The 26,123-nt window shown below is 52.4% G+C and overlaps 1 protein-coding gene across 4 annotated transcripts in view; it reads left to right on the top strand.

Annotated features, from left to right (window-relative positions):
• Positions 1-1,131: 1,131 nt before the first annotated feature.
• The window catches only part of ARHGEF9 (Cdc42 guanine nucleotide exchange factor 9), a 197,029-nt gene continuing 172,037 nt past the window's right edge, over positions 1,132-26,123 (top strand). For 3 of the 4 annotated variants that reach the window (XM_014256478.2, XM_014256477.2, XM_088062765.1), the window contains exons 1-2: positions 1,133-1,332; positions 23,290-26,015. In XM_014256478.2, the coding sequence (XP_014111953.2) occupies positions 23,358-26,015 (2,658 nt within the window). In that variant the 5' untranslated portion in view covers positions 1,133-1,332; positions 23,290-23,357. Of the gene's footprint in view, positions 1,333-23,289; positions 26,016-26,123 lie in introns of all 4 variants that reach the window. The other variant, XM_088062766.1, reaches the window with a different exon arrangement.

Raw genomic sequence — 26,123 nt, 5'->3', positions numbered from 1 at the left:
GCCCAGACCCCAAAGAGCTGGGTTTGCCCAGGTGGGTTCGTGGCTGTGTAAAAATCCCTCTCCCAGCAGGGGAAAAAAGGGGAGTCTTCCTCCCAGAGACGGGGAACAAGAGAGGCTGGAAAGATGATAACAGCCTGTGATAGCGACTGCATTCGGGAATCAGAAACCTGGATAAAATCGAGGTGAAGTTAATTCCTGCCGTGTGGGCTGTTCAGTGGCGATGGAAGAGCCGCTGTTGGGCGCTCCGGGTGTGCCCGAGGCAAGGTGTCCTCTTGTCACTGCGGCAGGGAGCTCGGTGACGATCTGGTGCCAGCTCCAGGGGCTGGAGCGGCCGGGCACCTTTCGGGGGCCAGAGCCCCTCCTGCGGCTCGGGGGTGCGAGGGACGGCCCGGGCCGCGCTTCCTCCGATTGTTCTTGTGGCCGGAGCGGGGCGGGGACACGGCGGGGACACGGCGGGGACACAGCGGGGACACAGCGGGGACAGCGACCCCCGAGCGCTGCGTGCGGGCATCGCCGAGCCCCGAGCGGCTCCGGCGGGACAGCGCGGCCGGGCCGGGCCGGGGCGGCGCCGGGCGGGCGGGCGGGGGAGGCCGGGCCCGACGGGCGGGCGCACGGCGATCCCTCAGCGATCCCTCAGAGATCCTACAGAGATCCCTCAGCGATCCCTCAGCGATCCCCGCGGCTCGCAGCGCACGGAGCGGCCGCTGTGCCTCGCTGCTGTCGGTGCCGTGTTCGCGGTGCAGCGGCGGCGGCGCCGGGCGGGCCCCGACGGGCCGGGGCGGTGGGGCATGGGCGCGCCAGCGTGGCCCTGCCCGGGCCCGGGCCGCCGCCCCCCGAACCCCCCTTTACCCCCGATCGTCGCCGTCCCCCCGAACCCCGCGGCCCCCCCGACCCCCCCTGCCCCCGGGCGGGCCCCGGGGCCGGCCCGAGCCCGGCCCGGGGGGGGCCGCGCCGCCGCCCCCTGAGGGCTCCGCCGGCCCTGCCGGGGCTCCCGGGCCGGGGCCGGCGGGGAGCGCCCGGGAGCAGCCGGGAGGGCGGCGGGAGCGGGGCACCCCCTCCGTCCGCCGGCTGCTTTTATTTTATTTATTTATTTCCTTTTTTTTTTTTTTTTTTTTTTGCTTCATCGACTTGAGTCGCTCGCACCTTTTAAAAAAAATTTTTTTATTCTCCTTTTCGATGTTTTAGAACTTTTTTTTTAATTTTTAAGATTTCGGTTTTTTTTTTATTCTTGTTTTTTTTTTTTAAAAAAAAACATTTCAACTTTCTGACGCCAGCGCTGATTTTTGCCGGGACCGCGTGAGTGTTCGGAGCCGAGGCCATGCGGTGAGCGAGGTAAGAGCGGGGATGGCACCGGGGATGGCACCGGGGGTGGCACCGGGGGTGGCACCGGGACCCCCGGCCCGGCTGGGGCTGCCCCCGCAGCCGCGGCTTTAATGAGACCCAAACACCTCAGCGCTTCTCTTTGTGCTCCGACCCCATAAACCCGCGTCACCCCCGCGCAGGTACCCGCAGGACAAACCCTCCTGTCCCCCTGAACGCCCACAAAGCCGCCAAATTCGGATTAGTTTCGCAAAACTTCCCTTTTTTTCCCCTTATAACATCACGTGGGAATCTTTTCTTTGTTGGGGTGTTTTGGCTGTGCTGGAGCTGCTGAGGAAGCACCAGCTCGAAGCTGAGCGGGGCAGTTCCTGCCTCGGGCCCGGCTCTGGGTTTATTTTCCACCAGAAAATTGAGTGCTTTGAGCCTGGTTTAGGTTAGCTCAGCCGTGTGAGCTCCCAGAGAAGCGGTTCATTGCTCGCCCAGGCTGATTCAAGTCCAGGGGAACATTTCTGTGCGCTCTGCTGGGGTTTCCGTGCTTGGGAGCGCTCACTTCTTACTGGCTTTTGTGGTCTTGGGGAAGCTGATGGAGAGAAAGTCTCACTCGGGTGTTTACAGAGCCTGGCTGGAGGGTTCCCGTTCCCACCTCCACCCTGGTGCGTTTTACACCTTAAAACATTCATGAGCGATTTCAAAACGCGGGGATTAATGGCTGATACCGCCTCGCTGCTCCTCCCTTGAATTTGTTATAAAACAAGGCACGGCTCCTTCCCCCGAGTGCCGCCGGATCCCGGCAGCAGCTCCGTGTCCCAGGGGGCTGTGCCCGGGTCACCCCTGCCCCTGGGTGATGGAAGGTTATTAAACCCTGCTCTGCTGCATCCAAACCCTCTGCCACTGTTTAAATCCAGTATTTACGGAATGTGGAATTAATGGAATACCGCTCCCTCCCCTCTGATTGGCTTTGGGGGGAGTGAAATTGCCAGATTTAGGTTTGTTACAGTGAGGAGCAGGTGGATGCTCTGCTGGAGCTCCTGCACTGAGGCTTTGGGTGCTCCAGTGCTGGCAGGACGGACGGGAGTGCTGAATTTCTGCCGTGCCACACCTCGTTTTCCTGGAATTATTTTGATTTCATTGATTTAATTTGATTTAGTTGCAAGGGGAGGGGATGCTGCTGCCCCTCATCCGCGGTGTCCAGCGGAGTTACGGACTCAGAGCCACCCCGAGTCCCCCTGTGTGACACCGAGGTGGCCTCAGGGAGGGCTCTGTCCTCCAGAGAGGTGACAGTGACCTCGCTGCCTTGCTCTCCTCCTGCACCAGGAGCTGACCCAGAGCTCCAGGTGGGACTCCCAGGAGCTCGGGGTGGTGCCAGCGCTGGCACAGGTGGGAAGGGATGGTCCAAGGGAAGAAGGCGCTGGTGAGGAGGAGGAAGAGGCAGGTGCATCATCTCGAGGAGAGGGAAAATGCGTCCCCTCCTTGGGGGAGCCTCCTGATGAACTCAGCTGGAAGTGCTGCAGGTCTGCTTTGGAACGATGAGTCTGGAAACTGCGGTTGAACTAAAAGCCACAGGTGCAACAAGTTAATTTCTGGTCCTTTGCTCCATTTTTGGTCCATCCCACACCTGTTTTAAATGTTATTTCTTCCCACCCTGGTCCCCAGGCACCAGAAGCTCCTGCCCACTGTTACTGCTCCTTCTCCTGAGTGTTAATTGCTCTCAGCCATCCTGTTCAGTGGGGTTTTGTTCTCTCCAGCTTGTGGACTTCACTTCCAGGTGAAGTTTGAGGATGGCTTTGCTTTTCAATTTACCTTCCTGAGCCTCAGAAATAGTCTGGGGGATCCCAAAGATCTGAGTCCGGGAGCTGAAAACCCCACAGTTCACTACAGTGACACTTGGAGCAGTTATTCCTGCCACTATTTGTGATTTCCATTTTTGCACTGATATCAATTGATTTAATAAATCTATTAATAAAACTGATAACAATAAAATGAAATAAGATTCCTCTGCCTCAGGATGGGTGGGAGCAGCTCCACAGGCCAAGTTCCTACCCCGTGGCCCCCTGCCAGCCTTGTTCAGGGGCATAAACATCACCAACTTTGATTTTTGTGGGGTGTTTTTTATGAAAAATTGGTTGTATTTGGCTTTCTTGCATCCAGCATGCAATAGCTGTGGGAAGGAGGTTATTTCTGGCTTGGTGCTGACATTAGGACACAGTATTAATTTTCCGTGAAATGACAGATTTATTGGAATTTTCTTCATCTGCATGGTCCAACCTGAAAACCCGAGTTGGAATTTGCCAGAAGAGGGGGCATTTTGCAAACATCACAAAGGATTTTGGTGGCAGGGTGAGCTCGGCTGGAGAATTCACCAGTGATGCATCTCTGGGAACCGTGGAGTTTCGGGGGAAATTCTCCTGCAAATAAACACTAACAAATGAATTTTGAGTCATTTAGGGCTGAGTGCAAGGAGCCCAATTCTCAGTCCCACTGCTGCCTGCTGGCTCCAAGTAGTTGTTAAAATAAGAAACTGTGGAGTAGCCTTGGATTTTTTTTTTTTTTATTTTTACATTTTTCCCTGAGGAAACTCTCTAAAAATGCCTTTTCCAGTTTTCTCCCAGTGGTTGTTTGTTGCTGTAGGTCGAGCTCTGGTGTTCTTGCTTGAGGTTTCTCTGCTTTTCCTTTCTGGAACGAGGGTGTGGAGCCCACAGCTCGGTGTTCCCTCTGTTGGATTGTGCTGACCCAGTCCTGCCCAGTAAAACCAGTCCTTTGCTGTGGCATTCCAGGAGCTCTGCTGGGGCTCTGGGGTTGGTTTTTTGTGTGGGGTGTGTGTTGGGTTTGGGGTCCCGGGCTGTGTGTGCTTTCCAGCCTCGCCTCTTCTGTCCCCATCCCAAACCCAGAGCCCTCCTTAACCCTGGGATCGAGGCTTGGCTTTCTCTGCCCTTCAGCATTTCCCTGCTGCAGTGAGGGGGGATTTTAAGAGGCTGTTTGGGGTCAGCCCTGTCCTGGTGCCCACAGCCTGGGCTGGTGGGAGCTGCTGTGTGGGTGGGAACCTCATCCCCTCTTTGAGGCAGAGACAAAATAGGGGAGCTTGTGGAGGAAACTGAGTGAAAACCTTGTTTGTGTTTCCCTGGTTCCCTCTTTGATGTCCCAGCTGCTGGGTTACAGTTTGGGTGCTAAATCCAGCAGGAAGGGACTGAATTTGGCCAGTTGTGTTCCTTCCAGGAGGTCTCATGGAGCTGCTGGAGCATCCTGATTGTTCAGGATCGCTGCTAAGCCAGGCTCAGGTGCCATCAGCTATTCCTTGAGCTTTTTCCTCCTGCAGTGAATGCTGATGTCTCTGCACATCCAGAGTGATGGGGAAGGTGTGCAGAAAGAAAACCAAATCTTAAAAACACCTTCCTGCCGCTCCTCTATCCTTCCCAGGCTTGATTTCTCTCCCAGTTTCTTCCCTTTCTCCTCCTCGGTGGTGCAGGGAGAAGGAGAGTGGCCAGCTCATCTCTCCTTGGCTCTGCCCCTCCTTCCTTCTCAGGGCACTCCTTGCACCCTTCCCCTGCTCCAGCCTGGGATCATCCACCATTCCTGCTTTGCTGTAGGAGCTTGTCCTTGCCTTTTCTCAGTGTTTGGGATTTTCTCAGTGTTTGGGGCCGTGCTGATCCCTCATTCCAGGTAGAAGCTCCAGCACTGGAGCATTTTGGCTGCAGCTGCTGCCTCTGATGCCATCAGCAGCAGCTCTGTCCTTGCTGCACCTGTGCCACCTTTCCAGGAGAGATGGAGACATTTCCAGGAGCCTCCCAAGCCCCAGCCTGCTCCGTGCTGCTTTCCTGAGCACTGCAGGATATGAAACATCCGTGAGAGAAAAGCCAGGTCCAGATGTTGCTAATGGATTATCCACAGCCATTCCCGGCCTGGATGGCTTCTGTTCCAAACCGCTGGTGTGTTTTTCTCCCTGCTTCCCAGCCTGGGCTCGGTTGTGGTGCTTTCCTTGATGCCAAAGGAACATCCAGCACGAGCAGGAGGCTGGAGGAGCTGCCCTGACTCTGTGTTCCCGTGGCTGAGCTTTCCCAGGGTGTTTTCTCCCGGGAGCTGGAAATTCAGCACAGGAAATTCTGGTTGCACCATTATTGCGGAGCCTATTGTTTGGGGCAAGGGCAGGATTTGGGCTTGCTCACATCCTCCAGTGTCTGGCTGTGCTGAGAGGATGTGGCGGGGTAGCCAGGGCTGCAGGAGGAGCACAAAGCCCCGAGCTGCTTTTGTACAGAGCTCACACTCGGCCCAGATCCCCGTGTTTCTGCCCAAACCCGCCCCTCTGGTTTTTCATGGGAAACCTCGGGGTTAAGGAGACCTTGGAGTGAGGATGAAGCAGGGCACAGCCCTTTGCTGCAGCGTTTTGCTGCTCAGCCCTCTCCCGGTGCGTGGTGGGCACCGTGTGTAGCCAGGTACACCCTGAGGGATGTAAAGTCAGGCTTTGGGGGTGCAGAACCCACCAAGCGCTGCCTTTGGGACACCAGCATGCATGGCCTGGATGTCAGGGTGTTTGTAGGCAGGCAGAGCACATGGCAGCTCTGTTCCCACCTGCCACAGGCCAAGGTTCACCTGGCCGTGCCTCAGTTTCCTGTCGGAGCGTTGGAGCGAGCTGCTGTGCCTGTGTTTGCTCTCGCTTTGCCTCTCTCCCTTCACTAATCTTTGTGGCTCAGATGGTTGGCAGCGATAGCTGCCTTTCCCACGCTGGGCTCTGCGGCTTGCAAAAGCTGCTCCTCACTCACCTGTGTGAGCCCCAGCTCCTTCCAGGCTGCCTGGGATGTTCTGGCTGCCAACAGGAGGATCCCAAAGCTCTGCTGTCCAGTCTCTGCGGGGATGGCTGTGCACCCTCCTCGGGTTTTTCATTCCCTTTTGGCTGCCATCCCAAAAGGGGGGAAGCACCAAAGCAGGGCAGGTGTGAAGAGCGAAGCTGCACGTGTGACATTCCTGCAGAATTCAGCTGGGAAGTTCCCAGGGCTTTTCCCTGAGTTTTTGCTGCCCCTGGACCGCCTGTGCAGGGTGAGGCTGTGCTGGGTTTGTGGGGCAGGGTGGCTGAGCCCTTGGGAAGGGACCCAAGCTGTGCCCGTGCTGCCACGTGCCTGGCAGAGGGATGGGGAGCCTGGCAGCAGCTGGCCTGTGTCCCTCAGCTGAACGAGCCACCCTGGCAGTGGCTGCAGCTCATCTGCTGCTGCTCTCCCGCTGGCACGGGGCACCGGCTGCTGCCACTGCGCTGCCATTGTCTGCCAGGGGCCTCCCGCACACTCAGGGCTTGTTTGAGAGAGCCATTAATTAGTTTAAAGCTGCCCCGTGCCACTCGTGGCTGTGAGGAGTGTCTGTTGTGCGAGGGAACAACAGCAGGGCTGTGAGGGTTGTCCCTGCAGAGGGAGGTCACACGTCCTGCTGGCCGGAGAGCTCGGGCTTCACCACGGCACCCTCCGGTCTCCTGTGGCAGGGGTGGCACCAGGGTCCTGCCTGAGCTCGGGAGGAGCAGGAGGATGAGAATTCAGCAGGTGTTTGAGCAGTGCAAGGTGCTGGGTTTGCTTCCCATCAGGCACCTCCAGAGTCTGTTAGCATCTTCCCATCCCTCCCTTGCACTGTACAGAGCTGGACAACGTTCCTGGGTGCAGAGCACATCCTAAACTGGATAAACTGGGTTTCCACGCTGTGTACTGGAGCTGGGAGAGCAGGAGAGCAGCACACCCCGCGTTCCTCTGCAGGCACACCGGGAGCAGCCGCTCACGGATGCCGGGGAGAGCTGGGAGAAGCAGCAGGGCTCAGGGTGGTGGTCTGGGCATTTTCAGAGTGCTCTGTGCTGTGGGTGATGCCCACAGGGTGAGGGTAGCTCCATGGTGTGGGTGATGCCCACAGGGTGAGGGTAGCTCCATGGTGGGGGTGATGCCCATGGTGGGGGTGATGCCCACAGGGTGAGGGTAGCTCCATGGTGTGGGTGATGCCCATGGTGTGGGTGATGCCCACAGGGTGAGGGTAGCTCCATGGTGGGGGTGATGCCCATGGTGTGGGTGATGCCCACAGGGTGAGGGTAGCTCCATGGTGTGGGAATGCTGAGCATGGCCTGGGAGCCCACCTGAGCCTGGGGGATGCTCTCTGCACCCTGTGCTCGCTCTCCCTGTGTTTTCCAGGGAGATTGCACACACCACTGGCTGATGAGTTCACTTTATGTGGTGTCAAGTCCTGCCAAAACAATTTCTTCCTGTTATTGCTGCTCCAGTTTCAGAGAAGTGGTAACAACCTTTAGCAGGGACCTGATTTCTCCCAGGGGCTCTGCTTCTCTGAGCTGGGAGTTTGAGCAGCAGTTCCCAGGGTGGCTTTTCCTCAGTCCTTCAGTTAAATTTCAGAGTTAGTTTTAGTTAAATGATTTAAGGAATGCCTGAGTATAGTCTGTGTAGGGTCTCTCCACAGCCAGATGGATGTGGTTCATTTTGGGTGATATTTCCTATGAGTTATCTCTTCAGTTGCTCACGGAAGTGGTTAATGAAGGGCAAAGCCCTTGAAGACAAGGCTTGTGTTAAAATGAAAGCTGGGACAGTGTGAGGCTGTGTTTGGATCTGGACTCCAGCTGTGGGACCATCTCAGGTCTCAGCCCTGGTGCCTTCAGCTGATGGTTCCTCTTGTCACACCGTTTTCTTTCCATCCTTGCAAAGGCAAATTTTTAAGGCCAGACCTTAAACATTCCAGTGGGAATGAGGGTGGATATTAAACCCCCTTCTGCTTGGTTTTCAATTTGTTTTGAGTGAACAAACTTGAATATAAAGCAGATCCACCAGAAATACAGAATCCTAGAATGGTTTGGGTTGGAAGGGACCTTAAAGAACATCTTGTTCCAAGCCCTGGCTGGGCAGGAACACCTTCCTCTGGAAGGTTTGTAGGGCTGTGGTGTGGGTTTGTGCCAGGCAGTGCTGGATTAGCTGTGGTGAGTTATGATAAAGGAATAATTCCGGGTTTCCCAGTGGCAAACAGAGCTGGGAGGGCTCCGGGGGAACAATCAGGATTGAACAGGCTGCACTCCTGTTCCTAAGAAAGAGCTGCTGGGAGGAAGGAAAAGCAGGAAAAAAGGCAGTTAGTCACTGGGGTGAGGTGCTGCCCCTTGGCACAGGGTGCCAGGGCTGTCCCAGCACCTCAGGTGTGCAGGGGGAAACAGGGGCCACAAAAACCCCCTGGAAATGCAAATGTTTGAGCCATGAGGAGGGAGAGGAGGAGGGAGCTGGGCTCCTCAGCTGGGCTGTCCACAGGGACCTTTGGCCAGGTCTGATGCTGGGAATGGTGTAAATGAGTTGGTGCTTGCAGACAGGGATCCTGCAGAAGGGATCTTCGCTTCTGACCCTTCAGGGGTTGATGTTTTCTCACACTGGGATGCAGCAGCATCCCTGTAATTCTCCAAGGGCAGGAAACTCCTCTGTGGCCTCTCTCTGGTCTATAATTGGTCCCTGTGACTTCTCACCATAGTAATTAAAGCCAAGTATTTAAATAAACTTTTGTAAAGATAATGAGTTGCATTAGGTAGAAATATTTGTATAAAATGGAAGTAAATAAATGACATAATCCAGCCCATGTTTGACACAACTAGAAGCAGTTTTCTCCAAGACACAGATTATTCCATAATTGCTCCTTAATGGAGTTCTTGCCTCTTTCCTCTGAAGGCTTTGCCCTTGTCCAGAGCCCAGGAGGAAGCAGCAGGTTTTATGGAAGTTACATATTTGTGCTCCTTCAAGCTCCTCCGTGATCAGTGGGTTTTGCACCCATAAAGGATGAGGGCAATGTCACAAAAAAGGTCTGTGGGGAGTGCAGGGAATCTATTCCTGCAATTTCAGGCTGGAACATCGTGTGTGATAATTACTCTGCAATCTTTCTGAGCACCTTGCTTTGATTCCTGGAAAGTCTCACCTTTATTTACAGCTACAGAGTGAGTGTGTTAATTAAGACAGTCGAAAAAGAAGAATTCTTTTTTTTTGGGAAGAGCTTTGCTGTAGGATGCTGTAAATTCCATGGAACATGGGTTGATTGCTGGATGCTCCTTGGGGCACTGCTCAGAAAATCCAAAGCATTGCACATCTTCCCAGAAACTCACAAAAGGAGGTGCAAGTTTGGCTGGAAGCAGGAAGGAAACGTGGGTTTAGGTGGTGTTGGAGGACCTTCCCTGGTTCTTTCTATCCCCTCTGCTGTGTAAGGATAACACATGGCAAGAATGAATACTGGGACCCCTAATTTGAGTTTAGTTTAGGCACCTGATTGGCACAAATTCAGTGGGAAATCTGATTTTGGTGTTAAAGGCACAGCTTTCCCCCAGGAGGGAGCTGGGTTAGGGGTGTCTGGGAGATTTCCTGAGCGTGCAGGAGCATTTCTAAAGCAACAACAATCTGGGACAGGATCCTCTGCAGAGTCCAGCCAAGCAGCCTTCAGAGCCTGCTGTTAATCTGCTCTTTTTGGGTTCAGCCTGACATGGTTTAAATTGGGATTTCTGCCTGTGGAGGTGTGGGGACAGCACGTTTTAAGCTGGATAAATAACAGCTGGGTTTGGTCTGGTGGCTGTGGAGCTGCATTGCTGTAGAGATGTAGAGTCAGAACTTTGTGTTTCTGAGTTGGAAGGGACCCACAAAGATTGCTGAAGTCCAGCTCCTGGCCCTGCACAGGACAAGCCTCAAAATCACCATATAACCCAGATGAGAGGCTTAATTAATGTCTCTCTTCCTTCTGTGCTTGTACACCCAGGGGAGGGGCAGCCTGGGAGGGAAGTTCAACACAGGCTTCTGCCAGGGCTGGAACAAATGAAGCAAGGGCGATGCCTTGGATGTGAGGATGACAAAGATTTCAGTGGGTTTCATTGATTTTTCACTGGGTGCTTCTTTCCTGCCTCATTCCTGCCCTGCTGGGCCCATCCTGTCACCCCTGGGGGTCCCTGCCCCAGTGTTTGTGTCCACAGGCAGGAGTGAAGCACCCAGCTGCCCTGTGCCAGGAATGGCTCCTTGCAGCCTTTCCCAAGTGCTCTGTCTTTCAGGGAGATTATTTCTGGCACGCTCTGTCAGGTTTCTTGATTTTCTTGCTGCAGGTAGTTGTGAAACAGCAGCTGTTCTGCAAGTGCCTCTGCTGGGCTGGCACTCCTTTGCCTTCTGCTGTAGGGAAGAGGGAGAGTGAATTAAGGACAGACAAGAAAAAGAGAGATTAAAGTCAATGGAAGATCCCTCTGGCTCTGTGGGAATTGAGTTTTGCTCAGGTTTTCTGCTGGACAAGCCCATATTCTTTAATTTATTTTATTATTTTTTTTTGTTTTGTTTAAGCACGTCTGTTGTTTCCTCTGAAGGAAGAAGAGGTCACTTTTTCCACACTGCTGACGTGAGCTGTGAATCACAGTGGTTTTGGGAAGGTGCTGTTGCTGGGACCAGTCACCTGTCAGAATATTTCTGCCTTCACCCCGAAGTCCTGAGGCGTTTTGCAGCCCGTGTGCCAAACGTGTGGGGATGAGCACAGCTCAGAGTGCACTTCTGGTGCTTCTCAAACAGGGTGGGAAGGAAGGATTGGCTCCTTGAAGGTCTGGATTTCCAGGCAGTGCTGTAGCCCATGGATGGGAGGTGATTTTTCAGGATGGAAAGGGGTCAGCACGTGGCCTGGGAGCCATGGGGGGTTTGCCTTGGTGCTCCAGCCACAAGAAAGGCACAACTCTGGAGGGCCAAGCAGGTTTTGTGGATGCTGGCAGCGCTGGGGAGCTCCTGGGAGCTGGGGCTGCTCCTGCCCTGCCTGTGCAGGCACGTGGAGCCTGCGTGGGAGTTCTGCAGCAGCTCAGCAGGCTTGGAAACCCCACACAAGCTGGGCTGCCCTGGCTCGCTGCACCCTCCTCAGGGTGCACATCCTTGCAGAACTCGTATCCTCGTCTTTTCCAAGGATTTGCAGCCTCGTGCCCTGCTGCTGTGGCTTTCCAGAGCTGTGGAAGTGTATCACTGCTGCTCAGCACTGGCTGAGCACTGTCACCCATCAAGAATTTAGGTTTGTGTGACATGAGCTGGCAAATCAAGATGTTGTTTTTTGCCTGATGGCAATGTTTGGATATCCACGCTGTGCAATTTCCTGCAGAAACTAGATATTGCCTGCACGTGTTCGCAAACTCTTTGTGTTTTAAAGCCTGGGTGAAGTTGCAGGTGTGCTGAGCTGATCCTTGGATCTGCACCTTAGAGGGGATGGGCACGTTCAGGGTGACTGGTCCTGTCCTCCCCTGCTTGTGGCTTTTGTACAGACCTTTGCCACACACGGCAATAAATTTGTTTGCTGTTGAAAAGGAGCCATTGGAGAGACTACAGAATATACAGGATATAGAAAAGGGTGAAATAAAAAGGTGCCTAATACTCAGGACACAATCCCCAGCTCCTTGTAAAAAGATTATTTATTCCATAAATAGGGACAAAGGGAACCTTTTGCTGCTCCTGCTCTGCTGAGTTTTGATCCCTAAAAAGAAAGGGTGAGCAGGCAGAGGAGGTACAGCTGTGTGGCCACCTGTGCCTGCACTGCCCCATCCCTGTGGCAGGGGCAGGGGGTGCAAAGCTCATCAGCAGTGTTGTTAATTGGCTGCAGTGGTGGCTCCCTGCGCGGCCCCAGCGGAGCGTGGCCGGCTCGAGCAGCCCTGGAGCGTGAGCAATGGGAGCTGACAGCTCCTTTTGCAGGGCAAAGCCAGGCTGGGGACACTGCATGGGGCAGACAGGGCTGTGCTCCCTGTCCCTTCACCTCGGCTGGGCTGCTTTAGTGTCCCTGTGGGACTGGCCTGGCTGGCTGGTGTTGATAAAGTGTGGATTTGAAGCCTTGGGTTAGGAGATGAGGGACGGCTGGGCTGCACAAATGCAGGATAACTCAGCAGCAGCAGCAGCATTCCCACTGAGTCTGGGCTCCAGGCATCACCCCAACAACAGCATTCCCATCATGTTGGGCTCCAGACATCACCCCAACAGCAGCATTCCCACCATGTTGGGATCCAGACATCACCCCAACAGCAGCATTCCCACTGAGTTTGGGCTCCAGACATCACCCCAACATCAGAATTCCCACCAAGCTTGGTTCCAGACATCACCAAGAGCAGCATTCCCACCACACTGGGCTCCAGACATCACCCACCCTGTAGTTCCTGCAGAGCATCCCTGGGTGCCAGCCTGGGCTCAGTGTGTGCTGCTGGTTCATGTGCAGTGGCTCTGGGTGCAGATAAAGGGGATTTTTGGTTGTTGCTGTTGAGGGGGAAAGCAGCAGAAAGGTGTCAGCCTGTCTAGGAGGCACCTTGTGACTTTTGAGTGTTCTGCACCAACCTTGTGAGGGAAAATGTAGGTAGGTGTCAAACCACTAAAAGTTCTTTATGTGGCCCTTAAAAATGCCTTTCTGGGGTGAAAAACCCCAACCTGGGAGCAGGCCAGGCACGTGGCAGTTGCTGATTTTGTAGAAACACCAGAGTAGTGTTTTCATGTTCCTAAAAGCAATTTAGTGCAAGCCCACCTGCCTTCCTGAGCTGGATATCCTGGAATGCTGTGATGGACAGAGGCACAGCAGGTGTCATGGGCCTGTCTGGGACATCAACAGCCAGAAACTGGATTGATTTTATGGAATCAACAGGAGATTCTTCAAGGAATTGTTTGCTGCTGGGGACAAAGATGTTTGTACACTTGATACCTGGGGCTCTGAAGTGAGATTTGTCACCAGTTTCGAAGCAGGGCAGGGAGATACCTCACCTTGTTCTCAAAAAGCTGTGCTTGATGAGTTGGGTTTTCCACAATGAGGTGCTTGGGGAGTTGAGAGCCAGCCAGCCCCGTGCTCCTGTGGTTGTGTCCAGCTGCTCTGAGGGAAAGGAGAAGAGGGTAAATCCCACCCCTGCAGCTGCCTGAGAGGAACAGGTCACTTAGGATCTGTCTGGAGAAACAGAAATAGGGCTGGAAGTGAGACAATGAAGTAGAGGTAAGGTGTTCTTTGACATCACCAGGACCACGTCAGGGGGTTGCTGAATAACCTGCTGAAATAGTCCTTGGAAATGTTTGAGCAGAACGCGTCGCTGCCTGCGCTCCGAGTCTGTGCATGTGAATTTGGGGCTGGCGTTGGCACGCAGCTCTTTGTTTCTAATCCTGATCAGAATGTGCTGAACCTACATGAGCTCAGAATCCCAGGTTGGGAGGTCTGTGCCTATGGCAGTATCCTCCCGACGTGACCCTCCGCTCCTCATCTCAACGCTGGCATCGGCGAGCTGCCGTGGAAGGTGGCACTCCTTTCTTCTAGTAGTAATTCCTTGTCAAAGAGGAAATATAAATAAACTCCCCAAACAAAAGAAGCAAGGAAAAAATAATTCTTTCAAACATTTGAGCAGGAACAATAGGGTAGGATATGCACTCTCTGGGGAGGGCTAATGGCTGAAACCGATAGGAGCACAGTGCTGCCTTGGTCTGTGCCTAGCCCAGAGCTTGGCTCAGCGAGGATTATTTATAGCAAATGTTATGGCAGAAGCATGTGTGACCTGCAGGCTCCCAGCGAGGGGAAGAGCTTTCCTGTGCTGTCTCTGGGATACAATAGACAATTATTTAGACACTATCTTTGTCTCAAGATATAAACAATTAAACGCTGGCTACTGATTTCTGCTCTGATGTTCAGACTGTTCTTTCTTGCTTAGGGATTTGTGGAGAAGGCAAGGATTTTTAAGAAATGTCACAGCTATAAAGTGCCTGAGGCATCTCTTCCAAACTGACTAACTGGGAATGCAGGGTAATGTCACCAGCACCATGAAGTTGTTGCTTCCCAGAGGATGGCAGCTGTGGTTCAGTGTTGTTCAGCTGACTTTAAGGGGTGTGGATGGGTGTAGACCCCTGAATCTGCCTGCTCTATTGTGTTTTGGCTCATCACTGTGGTATTAAAGTTCCTACTGGATAGTAATTAAATGTTCTTACATATAATTAACTACTTTCAACTGACTACTGAACAGCTTAAATAATCTACATGTAATGGCAGATATTTTGGTATTAGGATGGTGACAGTTGGTGCCAAATAGCTGGAGAGGTTGGGGAAACAGCTATTGTGCATCAAAACAACCTTGTGCTGGCAGATGATTCTTCAGCCTTCTTCAGGCTTCCTTCTTTTCCTGGGGGTCCCTGTCCATCCTGGGTAACAATACCAAAAGGAGCCTTTTGGATCTCTTTGGGACTCACCTCAGGTTTATTTTCTGTAGAGCAGAAGAATTTAGAATTGCAAAAAAGGGGAAATGTGGAGGAGTGTGCAAGGGGTGATGCTGCCGTGGTTCAGTGGGCAGGGGGTGAATCTGCAGCTCCTGGGTCAGCAGTTGGAGGAGGAGGAACATTTAGTCCAGGTACAGTGCCAGAGGTGTGTGGGCTTTGTGAGAGGCTTGGTCTGAAATCCACCTTCAGCAAGAACTGATCTGTCATGTATTCAGTGTTTCATTCCAGCTGTATTCTGGGGATTTTATATCTCTGTGTTCTTCCTTTGAGTTTCTCCTGCTCAGCTTTGCACAAGGAGCTGGCTCCCTCCCTTTCCCTGTGTGTATAAAGCTGCTCTTGGCTTGGTGTGAGGTTTTAGCGCTCTGTGTGCTGCAGAGGCCAGGACTGGTGCCCTGTTGAGCTGCCTGGCAGTGCCAGCCCTTCTCCAGCGTGGAGGTGTGGTGTTTGCAGTGAGCTGCTCCCTGCCTGGCAGCGCCAGCCCCAGCCCGCTTTGTCTGACAGATGCAGTGGAGCAACTCTCTCTCTCCCCCTCGGCCGCAGGCAAAGTGAATCTCCTGCTCTAATTTCATTGTGTTTAGCCACAGCACAAACTCTAAAGCTCCCTGAAATGGGAAGGAAGTAATGTTTAAATTATACATGAGTGAACTGATTTCCTCAGCCTGAAGTTTTGAGTTCCGTTTTTATAAATCCAGGGCTGGAGCTATCAGTCTGTGCATCCATCCGTCTGCCCGGTGAAGATTGAATTAGCAGGAGCACAAATGCAGATCCAGGACTGTAAAAGCTTTGGCTTAAACCAGTGCAAACCATGTGGGGCAGATGCTGCTGCCACAGGGAACGTGTCGTGTTTGCCTGGGGTTATCTTGTCTGGTAGTCTGCCCTCAGAGATGGAGGAGAACCTTGCTGCAGGGTCCCTTCTGCTGCTGGCAAGTGGTGTAGTCCCTGGAAATATTTAAAGAAGTGTGTGGCTGTGACACTTGAGGACATGGTTTAGTGGCCAGCGTGGTGGTGGTGCTGGGTTGATGGTTGGAATCAGTCTTGGGTGTTTTATCTGATCTTAACGATCCTGTGATTCTAAAACTCATTGTTTTGATAATGTCTGTCCACTCCTGACTGGGAAGGGATTCAGGCTGCTCCCCTGTCTGCCTCCTGCTCCTAATGAAGGGGTTTAGCTTCCTGTGGAAGGGATTTTGCAGAGCATGTGAAATGCTGGTTCAATTCTCTGGTCGCTTCCTATGGCCACGGGCCCCGCGCTCCTTGGGGAGCCCAGCGCCGGAAAGTCGTAACTACGCTCGCTGATGGCCTGGAGATCCCTTTTGCAGATGTTTCACCCAGGTCTCTCCTTCCACCTCTATTGAAATAAGTGAACAATCAAGCTGCAGTGCTGCCATGCCTGGCCATGGCCCAGCAGCAAGCTGTCCTCCTTGACCCAGAAGCAGAGGAGGTTGGATTTTTGTAGGGGCTGCGGTGGTTTGTGGGGTGGGGATCTGCCAGGTGGACAAGGCCTTGATCATCAGGCTGCATCCTCAGGGTGTGCTCTGTGAGCAAACACAGCTCTGCCCTTGGTCCCTGGATGTGGCACCCAGCAAGTCTGAAATGTCTGAGGAGACATAAACAAAAAGGGGGAGAAGTCACGATTGTCCCCCTATTTGTTTGACCTAAATACACTGAAGTAACTGTACCCCCATGAAAGAGATAATTTCCTGACGCTGGAGAGCTCAACATCTGTTTCCTCCCATTTTTTTTCAGTGGTAGAACACGGTAACGGAAGAACTGGCGGGGTTTTCTTTCCTCTTTTTCTTTTGTATAGCAAGAGGCACTGCATGCTTGGGCTAAATACGCTCTCCGAGAGCAGACAGGTTTCTCTCAAGGGTTATATGATCATTTGTTCTCTATTTTCTCTCCTTCCTGCCTCCCCCCGCCCCTTCTGGAGAGGAGCGGATACAGCGAAGCCCAGGCAGGACTTCCTTAGCTCAGCCATGCCTTCTGGCAGGCTGCGCAGCGTGCCCTCTCCCCATCACCCCCCTTCCCTGAAAAACAATGGCCAAAGGCTCCTTCTTGTTTGTTATTTTGGATCCTGCAGAGGAAGAGCCGAGTGGAAGATCGTGTCCCCGGGGGCCCTCGGTGCATTCCAGCTCTGGCAGCGCCCGGCGAGGCTGTCGGCGCCTGTTGGCTCCCGTTTTTGGTGCTGGGGGGACGAAGGGTTTGGAAGCAAATGTAGCACTGCTGAGAGGTGAGAGGAGGGGGATGGAGAGCCTTGGAGGGATGTCTGGTGATGCCTTGAGAGGCTGCCTGGGACAGAGTTAAAGGAATAAAATGGGGATTTATTAAAATGCCTTTAAAGGATCACTTTGGGCAGTGCCAGAGCCTGGCTGAGGCTACACTCAAGATGGACCTCAGGTCAGTTTTCACACCTTTATAGGTTTTGGTCCATTTCCATATTGGGGTTAATTGTACAATTCCAGCTCCAGGTGATGCAGTCCCATCCTCCCAGATTGCTCTCCTCAGTTCCCTGCTGTTCACACATTTTGGGGCTGAAGCTGCAGCGATGTCCTTGGTTCTGGGGCTGGAAAAGGATTGTTGTGTCTGCCTGGGCTGTGAGGAGAACTGGCTGACGCTTTATCTGAAGTTCAGAGTTACGAACCAATGCAGTGCAGAACCTGGAAAATATAAAAGCCAAAACTTAAGGCATCACTGGAGTCACTGTTCCACACATCCAGCACAGCACAGGTTGTCACAGTGCCAGGAGGAGCTGGGCTTTTGTACCACCTATTCTGACATTGTTTGAACCCCGCAGCTTCTCCTTGCACATGGGCTGCAGTGAGCATCAGACCCTCCCTACCTCTGGCTCCAAAACCCTCCAGGATGAGCTGGGGTCTCTCCAGGTGCTTTGAGCCAGTGGCTCTGTGGTGGAGAGCACATTTCTGACACATGATCCTGTCTAGGCTGCCCCAAGGGCAACCCCACCACCAATTTCCTCTTTCCCTTCAAAGGTTTGTTGTTTCTCAGGGTTCAAATCAAAATAGTTCTTCGGGATCACTTGATAGAAGGGATTTACCATTTGCCTGGAACCTGGAATATGTGTGCTCCAGAATCCCACAACACCGAGAGATGCTGGAATCACGGGATGGTTTGGGTTGGAAGGAGCCTTTAAAATCATTTTGTTCCACTCTCTGGCTAGGGACACCTTCCACTACCCCAGGTTGCTCCAAGCCCCAATGTCCAACCCAACCTTAGACACTTCCAGGGATCCAGGGGCAGCCACAGCTTCTCTGGGCAAGCTCTGCCAGTGCCCTTCTCGTGCTTCAGAGCACTAAATATATATTTCTAAAAATTTGTTCCTGCTTGTTGCCCCAAAACCTGCAATGATCTGAAGATTTCAGGGATTGTGTGGTGCCTGCCTGGCAAACAGCCTGAGCTGTGTGCTGTTAAATGAGCAGTTTATTTCCACCAATCTCTTGAGAAAACTCAGCCTGGATCAGACCTTTCCTAATCGATGCTTCCTTTCTAGCAGGTCTTGCTACCCTGCTGCCTTTGGAGCTGGTGGTGTGGCTTAGCCTGGTTTTACAGCCTGCTGTTGCTCTGCTGGTGGATAACCTGTGTAGGGCAGCTCAGCAGCAGGAGGTTGCCCATGGAAAGTGTCACTCCCTGAGGGGTGGCTTGGGACAGCTCTGATTACTCGGGCCTGACTCAGTGGCCTTTAAGGCTACGAGAATTGTAAACTTCAGTGGGTGTTCACTGGGTCTGTGCTGTTATTTCTGCTGTCTGGCTGCTAAATCACACTGAAAAGGAGCAAAATTGCTCTTACTCCCACCTGTATCATGCAGGAAGAGCCTGTTGCCAAGGGAATGTTGTGCAATCACCAGTGAGATACAGGGCACCTATTTCTTTCTTAGAGATTGGGATAACGCACAAAATATGGAAAGAATTTGAAGAAGGGGGACTCGTGGCTGTAGATACAGATGTTTGTGTAACACACCTGGTGCCCTTGGCTGGGGGGTTTATTAATCTCAGTTTATTCATCCCCCTCAGTGACCTGGAAAAGGAAGGTGAATTTTCAGAATGAAGGGGCTTTTGTGACGAGGAGAGCAGGGCAAGACAGGGACCCACACAGGCCCTGTACACTGGAGCTGTTGGCAGCGTTTGGTTGATAGCTGGAGTTTTACAAAACCATCTTCCCCTCCAGGTGAGATTTGGTGTGTTTTGGAGAGCAAACACACGAGCCTTTGTTCTCCAAACCTGGCTGAGCCACCCTCCTTGGGCTCAGGTAATGTGAGGACGGTGGAAGAGGCAGAAGGTGGTTGTGTTTTCTGTGGTTAAAGCCCTGCTTTAAGTGATGGTAGTCCCAGCTCAGCTGCTGGGTGGTAACTTGCTGCGACTTGACATCTGCAACTGCAGCTCAAGGAGGGGAAAAATAAACATGTGGTTGACAAGTGGTGTAGTTTTCTGACTAATAGCTGTTTCCAAAGCGTTTCTTCAAAACCTCTTTCCCCTGCACCCAGAAAGGTGAGCTGTGGTTCATCAGACACTCTTAGGGCTGCTGCCCTCCATACTCAAATTTTATTTTGTCATGGTGGGCCTGAATGGCCCCAAGGCCATGTGGTTTGGTTGTTCAAGCCACCTTTGCCCTGCTTGGCTGATGGAAAGCTCAGGTTTCCCCCAGGCAGCTTTGCAGGTGCTGGCACAGCGGCGGGCGCTGCGTTCAGCGGCTCCAGCGGGCGATGGAGCGTAGCAGATTTTGGCTCCTGCTCAGGGAGGACTGAGGGACGCTGGCTGGGGTTTGTCTCAGTGGTGGGAGGTTTTGCTGTGGGTTATAGATTATTTAGAGCTGGGGCTGGAGCTGGCTCAGGGGCAGTGCTGGGACTGTGGGCACCGAGGAAGCTGTGCTGGGAGGTGGTTCCTGCCGAGGTCAGCCTGTGGTTTCAGTGTGTGCAGTCCTGCAGGTGCCACTGGGGGGAATTCAAACACCAACAAAGTGGTTTTGAAGATGAGGAGAGGTCCAGGTGAGGCTGTGGTGGGAGATGGAGAGGAAGAACCAAACACTGGTCACAGAATGGATCTCCTCTCTGCTTACAGTGCTCGTGTCTGGCTTCATAGTGGCAGCTCGAATTTACATCTGCTTTAAAGCTGCTAAAAAAAATAATATGTATATATATAACCCCCACCATATTTAAATTTTAGGCCACCCTTGTGCCCTGTGATTCTGGATTCTGTTGCTTCTCTGGGGAGGGCTGTGCAGGATCTGTCCCTTGTTATGGGCTCTCTTTTCCCTGCCACATGAGGAACAGCCCGTCTCCTCTGTGCTAGCATCCCTCCTAAGACTTCACAGGCAAGCCTCTTCCCTTTGAATCTTCTTTCCTCAGGATCCACCCAGCCAAAACCAATAAAACATAAAACTGGAAAGAGAAAACAAACAAAATAAAAGGACCGTTTGTGATTTCTGTCTTTTGCTGCCAGTTGGCTGCACGACTTGAAATGACTGAAGTACTCTTCTTTTTTTTCCCCCCCAACTCCTTCCAACCCATTCCAATGTGTTAGTTCTTTAATTTGTAGCAGGAATGTCTGGGAATAACTCACATCCCAAAGTGACAGCCTGAGAAATGAGGGGCTGGTCTCCTCCTCAGGCACCAGATGGAGGTCCTGCTCAACCCTTGGTTTTTTGGGAACAAAAGCTTCTGTGGTCTCTGCAGGGACCCATGACAACACAGCTCGCACATGAATTTCTGCTACAGGGTTTAAATGGAGGCAGGTGGTGCTGAGGCCCCAGAAGTGCCTGGGGAAGGAGGTTCTCTCTTAGAACCTGTGTGGTGGTGGCTACAAGAGGCTGAGTAAAGAGATGGCTGAAGCAGAGCGGGGCAGCGTGTGGGGCATCATCGCTTGGCTGACTCTGGGGTGTACCTGGAGGTACCCACGGAGCTGTGGGACTGCACAGGCTGTGTTTGGCAGTGTGTGGTTGGGCTGGGGACTGTTTGGCAGTGGACATTTAGGGTGTGTAACTAACATTAGTTACTTATGACATTTAGTTGTGGGGTGTATTTGGTTGTATCCAGTGATGCTGTGTAACTGTGGGTTGTATTTGGCAGTGGACATTTAGGGTGTGTATCTGTGGGGTGTATTTGGCTGTATTCCTTCAGGATGTGCAGCTGTGGGTTGTATTTGGCAGTGGACGTTTAGGGTGTGTAATTGTGGGGTGTATTTGGCTGTATCCAGTGATGCTGTGTAAGTGTGGGGTGCATTTGGTTGTATTCCACCAGGATGTGTAACTGTGGGGTGTATTTGGTAGGGTACATTTAGAATGTGTAATTGTGGGGTGTATTTGGCAATGAATATTTAGGGTGTGTAATTGTGGGGTGTATTTGGCAATGAACAATTAGGGTGTGTAATTGTTGGGTGTATTTGGCTGTATCTAGTGATGCTGTGTAACTGTGGGATGTATTTGGTAGGCTACATTTAGGTTGTGCAACTGTGGGTTGTATTTGGCAGTGGACATTTAGGGTGTGTAATTGTGGGGTGTATTTGGCAGTGGACATTTAAGGTGTGTAATTGTGGGGTGTATTTGGCTGTATTCCCTCAGGATGTGCAACTGTGTAGGGTGTATTTGGTAGGGTACATTTAGGATGTGTAACTTTGGGGTGTATTTGGCTGTATTCCTTCAGGATGTGTAGCTGTGGGCTGTATTTGGCTGTATCCAGTGACGTTGTGTCACCGTGGGGTGTGTTGGGTACAGCCGGTACCACCGGTGGCTCCACCAGAGCAGAGCCAGCAGCAGCCCTGGCAGCACCTCACATGGTTAATAAAGGGCAAAAATGGCCAGGAGGAGTGATGGGGGGATAAAAAAAGGTGAGAAGCAGCTCAGTGAGCACTGAGGTCGGTGAGGATGGTGAGGATGAGGTGCTGGAACAGGGGATGATCCCCGGCAGGAGTTGCGGCCTGTGCAGGCCCCGTGCAGGAGCAGGTTCTCCTGACGGGAATGGAGCCTGTGGTGGCTCCCCATGGCAGGAATGAGACCTCTGGAGGCTCCACACAGGAGCAGGGGAATGTTCCTGGTAGGAATCAGCCTGTGGAGCTGATTCCTGGTAAGAATTGTAACCAGTGGAGGCCCCACACGGAGCAGGTTCTCCTGACGGGATCCGTGGCCTGTGAAGGCCCCACAGGAACCCGGGACAAGTATGAGAAGGAAGGGACAACAATTATGTCCCACCCATACCTCTCCCAGTTCCCAATCCTTCTGCACCCCTTGGAGGGAGGTGAATCCCTCAGAAGATGGGGAATTTGAGCCATGGTGGTTGGGGGTAAGACATTGTGTTAGTTTTATCTTTGTTTCTCATTATCCAGATCGGTTGGTGATAAATCGAGTTGACAGTGATTGGAAAGGGGTCACCATATTTTTATAGCAGCCCATCAGCTTTTTCATCTTATTTCCCCCCTTGCCTCGGTTGGGCAGCACGAGTGGACATCTGGCAGCCCACCACAGCAACAAACACTCATTTTTGCTACCCTAAGTATGGCTGATGCCAAAAATGCTTGGCACAACCCCTGTGGCAGGGCTCATGGAAAGCCAGATGACTGTTGTCCACCATAAAAAGAGGGATGCTGGTTGTTTCTGTTGGCTGTGCTCTGCTTCCGTGGTGCCTCTGCCATCCGGGGGGGTCTCACGGGTTATCCCTTGTTGGAGGCAGATGTGGTGGCAAGGTAGAAACAGACTCATTTGGCTGAATGTGAGGGTCATGAGATGCCCAGGGCAGTAGCTGTTGTGTTAATAAACTTAGTTTTAACAGAAATAGCAGGTTTAAGTGCTTTTAGTAGATATGGGGACTGTTCACAGTGCTAGCCTGGCTCTCCTGCTGCTTGGGGGAAAGTGGAGAGTTTCTCCATTGTCAAACCCATGTCACTATTTCTTCCTTCCTCCTCCTAAGAGCAGGATTGGAAATTGAGGGAATTGAACCCCATGGAGTGCCTGGCATGTAATTCTGCTTTCTAGACAGCAAACCCAGGAGCAGCAGATCCAGCCCCAGGAAGCTGTAATATTGAGACAGGGCAGATGAATTCCAGTAGAAGGGAAGCTTTAGGAGCTGTATTCCCACAGCTGGTTCAGAGTGGTTTCCATTGCTGCTGTATTTTTAATCCTGTCCACTGGAACCCACTTGAAGGGAACACGTTTTTTGTAGCTTTGAGTGGTGGCCAAGCAGCTTGAGTGAGACCAGTGCCAGGAGGGATTCCCGTGCTGGTGCCATCGCTACTGTATGAAAAACCTGGCTTGGCTGTTCCATGAGTTTTCTGATGTTGTAGTGTTTTAGAGTTGCGTTGCTTCTAGGAAAAGGCTCACCCTGACTTTTTTCTTCGAAAGAAACTGAGCTATTGGGAGCATGGTGCCAGTTCCTGGGGATGGTGGAGATGACAGTGACATGTGCAGGGACACTCACTGGAATTTCCTCTCTCCTTTCTCTGCCATGAACTCTGATGCATTTAGAGCCTCCGCGGCTTGCAAAACAAAGATGTGATTCATGGGATTCTGAGCGTACTTTGTGGTGACTTTATTAGTGCAGGAAGTTTATTTGTGGTCACTAAATGTTCAGCCATTTAACTCAGATTTAAATAGCTTTAAAATTTGTATGGTTTGAAAGCAAAATTTCAGCCTCCCTGGAATCAGTGGGGAAAACCACCACAGCCAGTGGGATGAAGTTTTACTTGTGATGCTTTAAGAAATGTGTCTTCTGGAAGTTTTCTGCTCCTAATGGCATTCCTTTGTTCTTTTCCCTTAAAGTCTTGTGAAGAAAGCAATCTGAGGACCATGCATCCGTGACTCCTGGAACCAGCCTGTGAGCCAGGGCAATGGAAGCTCTACAGGGCCTCCAGCGGACTGCTTCTGTGAGCATTCCCAATGGATATGCCAACAGGATTTTCCGAGGAAACATGGAGGGAGGGAGCACCGATGCCTTGGAGGCCTGTGGTGCTGAGCACTGCGCCTCCGGCGACGCGATCCCCGGTGAGCAGGAGGAAACACACAGGTTTAAGAAGACAACCAAGGGCAGCCGGATCTGGAATTTCGTCAGACGCAGGAAAGGACTCGCTACGAATAAAGACAGACCCCAGTCGATGATTTTGCTGGGAGTTGCCTCTGAGGTCTCAGAATTAAAAAAGCCATCTTTCATGGAGAGGGTACGCTCGTCAAAAAAGGGAAGATCCTCCAGGACAGCCAAGAACGTGGATTTGAGAGCATCCAGAGTTCAGGATGTGTGTGACCCTGAGGAGGACCTTCACTGCAGTGGGCAGAGAGCTGTCTACAGGGTTAAGAAGCTGGGCGATGGCCGGAGGCCCTCCCGCCACTCGTACGCGGGGTACATCGAGGATCTGGACTCTTCTTTTGAGGACATAGAGCTGAACATCAGCATTCCTGAACTCGATACCACTGAAAGTAAATGTCTCAGGGATATTAGTGGCAGATTACACGGTGAGGATAATGATGGTAACTGCCACAGAATAGCAGCCAGGAAGAGCGAGTCTTTGAATTACGAACACGTTAAGAGTCCTGCAATTACAGAAGGGGACAATCAAAAGAGGTGTGCTGTGCTCCCACAGGAGAGCAGGAGAGGAAGGAGCTCTGATGTCTGGAGCTATCTGAAAGGAATTTCATTAGCTAGCAAAGATAATTCAAAGCTCCCAGATCAAAGGGCTGAAACCAATTTCCAGAACTTAGAAAATACAACCGATCATTCCGCTTCTTACTTTGACTTTGATACGAGATGTGAGGAGAATCTCAGCCAGCGAAAGAAATCAAACGGTGCCGCCAAAGCCACTCACTTTGGGGGTGTTGTGAGGTTCTTAAGCAGCGTGGCCGAGGCAGCTCGGCGGCTGCGAGGCTCCTCGAGGGCGTTTTCCCCCGATGAGAAGAGGCCTCAGCGCAGTTTCCGAGGCCGCAGGCAGGATGTTGCCTCCCCCAAAGAGGGGTTGGTTATCGAGAACGAGAGCGCAAAGGCCTTTTGCACAGTGGGAGCCTGTCTGCAGTCCCCGGATTCAGGCACGTGGGAGAACCTGAGCTTTGAGAGCTTGGCGGGGAAGGAGCCTGTGCAGCACTGCAAAACCGCAGATGGGCTGAAAGGCGTTGGTTCCTCTGGCCTGGACAGTGGCAATGACAGGCTTAATGAAACCTCACTTCCTCCCTTTGGGCCAGAACCATCCATGTCCCAGCTGGCAGAGCTGGCAGATGGCTCTTTCACTGAGCTGAACAGCAAAGATCCCTCTGAGGATCTGACTGAGCTTCCACAGACAACTCTGGCTGAACCGATTCAGGACTTGGGCACGATGCCAGAGAAGAGCCAGGTCATGGCCAGGGACCTGCTGCCTTCTCCTGATCTTCCTGTGACTAGTCTGGATACTGGGGACCTGGGCCGTTCTCCAGCTGCCAGAGGGGACTTTTCTGCAGAAACTGAAGTGCAGACCCACCTCCCACAGGCATCGCAAACTAAATTTGATTCTGGGGATGTGGCTTGTGCCCCAGTGGTTGCTAAAGACATGGATCCGTCTCCAGCAGTTGCTCAGGAGCTTTCAGAGACAGAACTGGATAATCAGGACTTGAGGAATCCTGAGCTGCCTTTGCAAAACTTGTCTGGAGGTGAGTTGGAGGTTCAAGACAGTGGCAGTACCCTGGAGAGGGTCGTGGGCAGAGACCTGCCACCTTCCCTTGATCTTCCTGTCAGTAATCTGGATGCTGCAGCTCTGGGCTCTTCTCCAGCTGCTGATGGTGCCTTTCCTGCAGTGACTGAGGCTCAGACCCACCTTCCACAGACATCACTGACTAAACTTGATACTGAGGACGTGGCTTGTGCCCCAGTGATTGCTAAAGACATGGATCCATCTCCAGCTGTGGCTCAGGAAATTTCAAGGACAGAACTGGATAATCAGGACTTGAGAAATCCTGAGCTGCCTTTGCAGGACTTGTCGGGAGGTGAGCTGGGGATTCAGGACTCGGGCAGTACTCCAGAGACATCACAGGTTGTGGGCAGGGATGTGCCACCTTCTCCTGATCTTCCTGTGAATAAGCTGGGTACTGTGGACTTGGGCCATTCCCCAGCTGCCAGTGGTGACTTCTCTGCAGCACCTGAGGCTCTGATCCACCTTCCCCAGGCAGCTCTGACTGAGGAGAGCCAAGACACTGTCAGTTCTCTGGAGGAGGGTCAGGTGATGGGCAGGGATCTGCCACCTTCTCACAACATTCCCGAGAATGTTCTGGATGCTGCGGACATGGGCTGTTCAGCAGTTGCCGACGTGGACTTTTCTGTAGTGAATTTTTTGAAGTGTTCCACAGTGAAAAGGCAGGGTTTGGAACAGCATGGTGACCGCATTAAAACGCGGGGAACCGCTTCATTTGTGGAGCAAAACTCCGTGGAGGTCATGGACAGAGTGGAAGAGTTTGAGTGCAGCACGGAGTGCAGGCCCTTCCAAGTGCACGTCTCGAGGATTGTCTCTTCCGGACGCCTCAAAAATGGAAAGGTAGGAGCAACTTTGTGAAGTTCGCAGTAAGATCATGCTGTTGTACATCTCAAAAAGCTGGTTCACACTTGAAAGTGGTTTTTTTACATCCTTCATTTGGATTTCTGT

The sequence above is a fragment of the Pseudopodoces humilis genome, chromosome 15 (assembly GCF_049639895.1).
Source record: "Pseudopodoces humilis isolate 2021_Gansu_Grassland_sample_001 chromosome 15, ASM4963989v1, whole genome shotgun sequence".
NCBI lineage: Eukaryota > Metazoa > Chordata > Aves > Passeriformes > Paridae > Pseudopodoces > Pseudopodoces humilis.
Note: the sequence above shows the minus strand (reverse complement) of the source record. Positions and strands in the feature narration are given on the sequence as shown.